Source organism: Palaemon carinicauda, chromosome 38 (assembly GCF_036898095.1).
Source record: "Palaemon carinicauda isolate YSFRI2023 chromosome 38, ASM3689809v2, whole genome shotgun sequence".
In the NCBI taxonomy this organism is placed as follows: Eukaryota; Metazoa; Arthropoda; class Malacostraca; order Decapoda; family Palaemonidae; genus Palaemon; species Palaemon carinicauda.
The window spans coordinates 36,922,891-36,932,890 of record NC_090762.1 but is presented as its reverse complement, the minus strand read 5'-3'; the positions used below and the strand labels follow the sequence as shown (position 1 = coordinate 36,932,890).

At 35.8% G+C, this 10,000-nt stretch overlaps 2 protein-coding genes across 7 annotated transcripts in view; one reads left to right on the top strand and one right to left on the bottom strand.

The window, feature by feature from the left end:
- LOC137630548 (tyrosine-protein kinase Abl-like) overlaps window positions 1-5,418 on the bottom strand; it is an 86,918-nt gene extending 81,500 nt beyond the window's left edge. The window contains exon 1 of one of the 3 annotated variants that reach the window (XM_068362063.1): window positions 4,303-5,418. In XM_068362063.1, coding sequence (XP_068218164.1) covers window positions 4,303-5,095 — 793 coding nt within the window. In that variant the 5' untranslated portion in view covers window positions 5,096-5,418. The remainder of the gene's footprint in view (window positions 1-4,302) is intronic. The other 2 variants (XM_068362064.1, XM_068362065.1) reach the window with 2 other exon arrangements.
- The window catches only part of LOC137630549 (tyrosine-protein kinase ABL1-like), a 332,860-nt gene that overhangs the window by 266,191 nt on the left and 56,669 nt on the right, over window positions 1-10,000 (top strand). The gene's annotated exons all lie outside the window — the stretch shown is intronic.

The window sequence follows — 10,000 nt, the reverse complement described above, 5'->3', positions numbered from 1 at the left end:
ATCCTCATACACCTGACAACACAGATTACCAAACAATTCTTCATCACCCAAGGGGTTACTGCACTGTAATTGTTCAGTGCCACTTTCCTCTTGGTAAGGGTAGAAGAGACTCTTTAGCTATGGTAAGCAGCTCTTCTAGGAGAAGGTCACTCCAAAATCAAACCACTGTTCTCTAGTCTTGGGTAGTGCCATAGCCTCTGTACCATGGCCTTTCACTGTCTTGGGTTAGAGTTCTCTTGCTTGAGGGTACACTCGAGCACACTCTCCTATCTTATTTCTCTTCCTCTTGTTTTGTTAAAGTTTTTATAGTTTATATAGGAGATATTTATTGTTGTTACTCTTCTTATAATATTTTATTTTCCTTTTTTCCTTTCCGCACTGAGCTATTTTCCCTGTTGGAGCCCCTGGGCTTATAGCATACTGCTTTTCCAACTAGGGTTGTAGCTTAGTAAGTAATAATAATAATAATAATAATAATATATATATGTGTGTATATATATATAAATATATATATATATATATATATATATATATATATATATATATATATCACATGGGATACCCCATAACATCTGTGTTCCGCGTTCCGATCGTGTCCCAAAAGAATGTTTGTCATTTACAAAGTGGAAGAAGAAGTATGCGGAGAATTTTCTCAGTAATTACAACTTTACCGAGGGATCCTGTAGTCTCGTCTCATCTTGGAACATTGAGGGTAGAGGCCCCTGTCATAAAAAGGCCTCTTTTAACAAACAATTCATAATCATGAAAGAAATGTGGAGAACTTAAGAGTAAAATAACAGAAGATTGACACTATAAACATAGTTGGAAAAAAGGTGTGTTGAAATCAATGAGCGATCACCAAAATAAAAGATCTACGAGGATTAACTTCTGCATCTGATTAATATCACGCCAGTAAAAATACCAGAATACAAAAAGTAAAAGAAAAATAAGAAATTATTCTTCATTTTATAACAAAAAATTATCCTCTGTATATATATATATATATATATATATATATATATATATATATATATATATATATATATATATATATATATATATACTACTGTATATATAGTGTAGTATAACCACAATTATATATATATATATATATATATATATATATATATATATATATATATAGATATATATACAGGTATATATATAATTATGGTTATACCACACTTCACACTATTCTTGCTAACATTTAACATTCCAAACTCTTCCCTATCATGGTTAGTTAGCTAAATGTCCTTTCTCTCCTTTCAGACATCTTCCCTATCAGCTTAAAAACCAAGAAAAATAAAGTAAACAAACAATAAGACTGACGAAAAATAAAAGTGTTTATATAACAGGGGCTAAGATGCGAGAGCCGGCCAACACACAGTTCAAAGTACCAATGAAAGTTCTCGTTATTTCTCAATTTTGTAACCGCAACAGAAACTGACATAAATGTGACCAGCAATAATAGCGACATCTCCTTTGCAAAGATTTATGGCCATTTACTCAAAGGCCACAGCTGCTATAAAGCCAGTTTCCGAATGCCAATATTAACGTTGTTACTGTTTTTAGAATGATTTATTGTTAATTTGTTCTCATCATTTATTTATTTCCTTATTTCATTTCCTCACTAGGCTATTTTTCCCTATTGGAGTCTTTGGGCTTATAGCATCTTGCTTTTCCAACTAGGCTTTTAGCTTGGCTAGTAATAATAATAATAATAATAATAATAATAATAATAATAATAATAATAATAACAGCATTTCTCAAGATAAAAAAATGAATGTAATAAATATACTTATGTGGCTTGGAAAAAAAATCGGTTCAATTTGTTTTCTGAAAATAAAAAAAAAAAAAAACTCAATTTATCTTCTCATAAATTCTTCGAACTTGGACGATATACCGACTTTATATAAACATTCTCTTTACAATAACAGCAAATGAAGCCGTGGATAATCCACTGCAGGACAAAGGCCCCAGACATGTTCTTACTCATCACCAAGCTGGTCACTGCGGATTGGTGATGGTGGGTGACTTTAAAATGATCGCTCACAGCAAACAAACCTAGTATGGGTGACCCTGACTAGTACAGCTTTTCTTCACATCTCTATTAAATGCAGTTAGACTGACATTGCATTCAGCGAGCAAATCTTTATTGTCGAGAATGCTGATGCAGAGGCAAGGGATAGTGACATTGCCTTATCAAGCAGGACAATGGCCTAGAGACTGACCATATTTAATATGATCAGCATCAAAGCCCCCTTTCCACCCAAGCTAGGACCAAGGAAGGCCAGGCAATGGGTGCTGATGACTCAGCAGGTAGACCCTTAGGCTCCCCCAAACCCCGCCCACCATCCTTAGCTCACAAGAATGGTGAAGTTGCAGCGACCAAAGAAACTAACGAGTTGGAGAGGGACTCGAACCCTAGTCTGGCGTTCACCAGTCAGGGACGTTACCGCAGCGGCCACTACAACCCCTATTTCTCATGAAGGATGCCTTGTTTGGGAAAGGAAGCTTGTTAGTCTTCCCATCAGCAGCCATTGTCTGGCCCCTCTCGGCCCTAGCTTGGACACTTGATCACATGGTTATACAGTCTATCTCTAGAGCATTGTCCTGCTACCTAAGGCATTGTCAAGGTCCCTTGCCTTTGCCATTCATGAGCAGCCTTTAAACCGCGTTTGGTAAAATGGAAGTTAGCGTTATCATCTTTTTTTCTATTGTTGTTAAGAATAATACTAGCGATAGAGAACATTAAAAATATCATTGTTATTATCTTAATAATATTAAACATATCCGAAATTTTACATTATCATAATCATAAAGACAATGGAATATTTCCACTAGTAATTATAATGCTAAGTATTTCCAATCTCTCTCTCTCTCTCTCTCTCTCTCTCTCTCTCTCTCTCTCTCTCTCTCTCTCTCTCTCTCTCTCTCTCTCTCTCAGTCACGTTTTTTTAATCAACCAGCCCTATTACAAGAAAACCAACATCATTCGACTCTTCACAAGCGTGAAACACCGTTGTCAATTTTATTGTTCGTTATTATAAGGCTGGAACGAGCCTACACCCACTTCAGTCTTAATTCAACCCCGCCCATACACACACATACACAAATACACACACACAGATGCATACACGGTGTATAGACAAACGACCACGTCATATATAAAATAATATATGCCACTAAAAGCTTCTAGTAGATATATCAATATCTATTAAACCAAATAAAAGATAAATTTATCATTGGCATTAATTATACATTATACACTACAACTAATTAATTAGTTACCCTAATTAAAAGTACATGGTAACGTATTTTCATTTACAAATCGATAACTGAATTAAAATGTAAAAAGAATATTAACCTTAGGAAATTATCCATATATGAAAGGACATGTTTGAGGCCTTTGCCCTATAGTGAACTAGTTACAGATAATAATGATGATGATGATGATGGTGTTAATAACGGTATTACTTTTTTTTTTTTTTTTTTTTTTGGCATATAGTTCCTCCATAGTTTTGACCTCTGGTGACCTCTTGACCCGGCCTCCACCAGCGCAGGAGATGAAACCACATTCTCTCCCCCGGAGCGGATGGTTTCACTCTAATTATTCCATAAGGCGCAATATAATTCAGTTCAGTTTAATAACTCAAACGTTCTGGTTGCTGGAAGAAGCTCTCCCTTCAATCGATAACTTATGGAAGGTTCCGGACTCCTTGAGATTATTATTAATTCTTTTTAAGTACGTAAAAGAAAACTGTGTAGCTTTATATATACTTGCTTCGTAATTCCAAATTGTTAAAAGGCCTCTATTTAAGATTAATAATAATAATAATAATAATAATAATAATAATAATAATAATAATAGTAATAATAATAATAAAAACAATACTAGTAATAATAATAATAATAATAATAATAATAATAATAATAATAGTATATCACTTAAAGACTTTTTAGCTTTATATATGCCTTCTTCGTAATTTCTAAGTGTTAAAACACCTCTATTTAAGATTAATAATAATGATAATTATAATAATAATAATAACAATAATAATAATGATTATAATAATCATAAATCCCTTAAAATGAAAAAAACAAACGAAGGAATAAGAAAACAAATAGAAAGTATATAAAACAAACGAGAATATCTTGCAAAACATTTTCCGACATCAACAGCAAATCTGGCAAGGAAATAAAAAAAAAATCATATTATTGAGTTACCAGCCGTAAAAGCCCTTCACCTGCCATAAAACGCTTCTCCCCGTTCATTCATTCTTCTAAATAGAAGCCACTCACCTCTCCGCCTTTCTGTGACCTGGCCAGAAGGGCGGCTCCCCTCCGAACATGACCTGGGCTGGTGATCATTCTGCGCCTCGGCGGGAAGGTGGTCTTTGCCATGAGACTTCTGGGAGCAGCGCTCCTTGTGCCTCAGAAAACTTCTCTCCTTTACCTTCTTCTTCTTCTTCTGCTTCTTCTTGAGGAGGCCATCCCCTTCATTCTCCTCCTCCTCCTCATCTTCCTTGTTTCGAAAGGATCTGGAGGCAAAGACTCTCGCGGCCACGGTTTTCATGAGGCGTTTTTCGTTACTGCATTCCACGATGGTGTTGGTCGGGGTCTTGGTTTTCTCCTCTGCCCTTTCACCCTTAGCAACACCGTCGCTTCTCTTGTCTCTCAGGCGAGGGTCTCTGTTTATAACACGGCCAACGCGGTGATCTACCTCAACATCCGGCAAATTTCCTTTACTCTCAGAGGAAATCTGGGGATGGTGATTTTTGGCCACTTTTATGGAAAAGGACGACCTTACCCCTTGTCTCCGGGTCCCGACATCACTCGTACATGTTCTGGACAAGTTATTCAGATCAGAGAGCTCAGCGGTGGTGTGGTTATTAACTTTATTCAGTCGGGGTTCTTTAACATTTTTCCTCTTGGGTGTTATGCTAACATCACTAACATCGCCCGCACCTTTCAGTAACATTTCCCCGACATTTTTCCTTAGCAAAAACCTCTGGCTAACATCTCTGTCTAGCAGTGTCTCTGCCACGACCTCCCCATCACGGTCATACTTGGCGCTACCCCCGACTAGCCTCATAGCAAACAAAAAGCGCCCTTATCACTTCTTGATATCCCCATTAAACGCAAACGGCCAACAGAACTCGTCTTTGTCGGAGAAAGAGGGCGTGTTGGGTTGAAGTCATTTAAGCCTAATGAAGTCCCATGGCAATTTTGGAGGATTTTCGGGGACTTAACAAACTGCAAGAAAATGTTTTAACGGCGTTGCGAAGAGAACTTCTCAGGTTCCTGATGTACGAAGTTTTAGAAATGAAGTTTCACTTCTTAAGTTTTAGAAAATGAACTTCCGCTTACGAAGTTTTAAAACAGGACAATGGTAATTTAGATTTAGAACTCCTTCTAAAGGCTTATGCTAAATAATTTTAGACTTTTCTAATTCGTCACAACCATATTCTTCACTTGCACATTCTTAACTCACATGGATATAAGGAATATCTTTTCAAAATTAGTGACAGAAACACTTAACCACTGCAAAGGAACGTCAGGATTAAATGATCAAGAAATAACGATTGAGTATATCCTGACAATTCCAATCAATCACAAACCGATTCAACTGTCTCGTCTCACCATTTTCTTTCTTCGTGTAAATCACAATTGAGAAAAAGGTAAACTTACTTACACAATAACAACATGTACCTTACACAAACACAACTCGTACGTCGAATCGAATTCCACACGAAGAAATGCAGTTTACGAAGATATGCAGTTATCTCTATTCGAGATTTTGCGAGTCACAAGCAAAACAAGTTTCACCAAACTTTCTTCACTTTCCAGGGTGAGAATTAATCCGCTTTCGCCCCCGCAAAATGTAAACAAAGGGAGTATGCATCCAATAAAGGTCTCGTCCGAAATTATATCTCTTTTATATTTCTCTTCTTTACTTGTGCCCTTAATGGTGTGGGTAGATAGCCAGAGGGATAAGGGGCATTGTGGGATGTGAGAGGAGATAATAAAAAGATTTCCAGATAAAAAAAAATTGAGAGAGTGAGAGCGGCAGGTTTGGGCGTGTGGGCAAGGCGGACCACACTTCGAAACTGACAAACGCACACAAGCCAGCAAGTTCGACTCACCTCCTGGCGCCGGCGCCAATAACACGCCCCCTCCGCCGAAGTTGGTGAAAGTTTATTTTACGAGTCCGCGATCTGGAGAGAGTGAGAGAGTGAGAGAAAGGGAGAGCGGAGCGGGGGAGCCGAAGGGGAGGTTGGACAGTATGTGAGGCCGGAGGGGGCGCTTGGGTAAGGGGGGAGAGGGGGACTTGGAATGCGCGGTCCAAAGTCAGAACTTGAGAAGATTAAAAGGGCCCTTGTGGCCGATCATGCTTCATCGTGACGACTACTCAACAAAAGCAATAATGACGTGGACTTAGAGAGAGAGAGAGAGAGAGAGAGAGAGAGAGAGAGAGAGAGAGAGAGAGAGAGAGAGAGTTGAGTTATCTTTGTTCCTTAATACCGTTAGGTAAGAATACAGTAACGTTCAAGGGTCTTCAAACAGGAAGGTTAACATCAGAATAAAATGAAGTTACATAAAAAAGAAGCCACAGAGAAGGTAAAAAGAAGAAAGATTCACAATCAACCAAACGTAAACAAACATTGCACAGCTGTAAAAATTACAAAATCCTGTTATTTAAATATCTATCAAAATCACAAGCTGTCTGGTGTCCCGAAGACTTGGTATATATATATATATATATATATATATATATATATATATATATATATATATATATATATATATATATATGAGTGTGTGTGTATACAGTGTATATGTATGTATGTATGTGAAAAAACTTCTTGTTAAAAATCCTTCAACGTTATTGTATTCTTATGTATCAAGGATCAAACATTATAACTCTCTCTCTCTCTCTCTCTCTCTCTCTCTCTCTCTCTCTCTCTCTCTCTCTCTCTCTCTCTCTCTCTCTCTCTCTCTCTCTCTCTCCGATTTTAAAAAATACTGTTCGTATGATGATAGCGTGTAAAATAACTATCAAACATTTCACTTAGTATTAGAAAGAAAGACGGCCATGGAAACTTAGCGAATTTAAAGAGGAAAACTAAATAATTTATGCGAATTAATAATCCATTCAGTGTGTCTTTGTACCATAAGGTCACCATGACGTGATTGTGCGCCTTCCTTTCGTTAGACAAAGGATTAAGAAAACGTAGGAAGAATGGGGGGAAAATTGAATAAGTTGAAGAAGGGATTAAAAACACGTAGACCTTTTCCACAATAATAAAAAATAAATCAATGGAAAATTGAAAGCAAGGAGAGATTTATTTTTTGAAGAACCAATATATACATTAAACTTGCATTATCTGATCCTATGAAATAAGGAACAAGTGCCTGCTTATATATATATATATATATATATATATATATATATATATATATATATATATATATATATATATATATATATATATCCTGTCAAGCTCAAAATGGAAATAGAGTAGCCATGCTGTAGTTAGGAAAGGAGGAAGGGGTGAGAAGGGTTGTGTGTGTGTGTGTGTGTGTGTGTGTGTGTGTGTGTGTGTGTATCTATCTAAATATTTTTGACGTCTCGGGTACTCATGTTTCATAATAAATTATTTACAATATAGTCTTTGAAAATATCGGTTGGCGTTAAAACGATATATACACATCTCAATACAATTTTTGAAGCATGAGACCTTAGCCAGTGTCGAGATCTAGGCATAGTGCTACCAGTCCAAGAGAGAGAGAGAGAGAGAGAGAGAGAGAGAGAGAGAGAGAGAGAGAGAGAGAGAGAGAGAGAGAGTGTGTATTAGGTAAGTGGAAGGGATGAATAATTTTTTTATGTGTGATTTCCCGCTACCAAACCGAGATGTTTATTAGCCAGGCCTTCTTCATCATGAGGCTCAATACTACACAGTATTCTAGAAGTTTTATTCCAGCTGTGACCAAGTTGTGGAATGATCTTCTTAATCGGGTAGTTGAATCAGTAGAACTTCAACAGTTCAAACTTGCAGCTAATGTTTTTATGTTGAGCAGGCTGTCATAAGTCCTTTTATAGTTTACATATAAAAATATGTTTTAATGTTAATGTTTTTTTTTTAATATCTTATTTTAATTTTTCATTACTTCTTATATCGTTTGTTTATTTCCTAATTTCTTTTCCTCGCTGAGCTATTTTACACTGTAAGAGCCCTTGGGCTTGTAGCATCTTGCTTTTCCAACAAGGGTTGTGGCTGACTAATAATAATAATAATAATAATAATAATAATAATAATAATAATAATAATAATAATACACACATCAACAAACATAAATATAACCAGTCAAATGAAAAAAACAAACTTAAGTCGAATTCTCAAAACAAGTATGAGTTTGCTCTCATTTCATGTTTTCCTTACCACCCACATTAAATAAAAAAAATTATATATGTTAATGTACATAGGATCATGCATACCTCAAAATAAACTAGCAAAAAGATTCATCTTAATTTTCAAAAGTTCACACTTAGAGATAGCAAAAAGATTCATCTTGAATTTCGTAAGTTCACACTTAGAGATAGCAAAAAGATTCTTCTTGAATTTCGTAAGTTCACACTTAGAGATAGCAAAAAGATTCTTCTTGAATTTCGTAAGTTCACACTTAGAGATAGCAAAAAGATTCATCTTGAATTTCGTAAGTTCAAACTTACAGAGATTTTTTTATGTTGAATAGATTGACATGTCTCTTTTTATGGGTTATATTAAAGCTCTATTTTACTGTGGTTACTGTTTTAATTTGTTCCATTTTAATTGTTCAATTCAATTCATATGGCTTATCTATTACCTTATTACTTTTCCTCACTTGGCTATTTTCCCCTATGGAATCTTTGCGCTAAGAGCATCTTGGTTTTCCAATAAGGATTGTAGATTAGCTAATAATAATAATAATAATAATAATAATAATAATAATAATAATAATAATAATAATAATAATAGCAGGTAACCAATAATGAAACTTTCGAAAGAATAACAAAAAAACTAAATGAATAACAACGAAAAGGCATTTGGAAGAATAAAAATTAAAAGAAGTTTTCAACATAAAATAACAATTGCAGATTGAACGAATAATTGCAAAAGCTGTCTCCAACCGGTCAGCATATTCCCCTTTTAAGTTAGCCATGGACATACATTATCGATAAAGGAATGTCGATACCTGGCAAGGGTCACATACAATTTGCAGCAGCGGATGAAGGGGAAGGCCTCGAGAGAGAGAGAGAGAGAGAGAGAGAGAGAGAGAGAGAGAGAGAGAGAGAGAGAGAATTCTGCTTATGCCCAATCACATGAACAAATGCAGCCGCCTTCAATCCACTGCAGGACAAAAGCCCTCAGACATGTCTATATTCATGTCTGGGGCCTCCGAGAGAGAGAGAGAGAGAGAGAGAGAGAGAGAGAGAGAGAGAGAGAGAGAGAGAGAGAGAGAGAGAGATATTTCTATTAACAATTACAATATACAAAGGAAACTGGCTGCTTATGGCGATCATAAAAACAACAAATGCAGGACAAAGGCCTCAGACATGTCTTTATTCATGTCTAGGGTTCGGGCAGTTTTCATCGCCACGTTGGCCACTGCGGATTGATGATGGTGGGAGATTTTTGTCTTATCGCTTATAGCAAACCAATGTAAATTAGGTTGCCTGTCCAGTAATAATAATAATAATAATAATAATAATAATAATAATAATAATAATAATAATAATAATAATAATAATAATAATAATAATAATAATAATTATATAGAAGAAAACCTTCCACCAGCAAACGAAGATTCTCGGCACAAAAGCACATAAAGGTGTGGGGAAAAGAGAGAGAGAGAGAGAGAGAGAGAGAGAGAGAGAGAGAGAGAGAGAAAGCGCACGTCATAAATACATAAATTTTTCAGTTGTTTACTCGACAAAAACTGCAATAAAAGAAGTGCA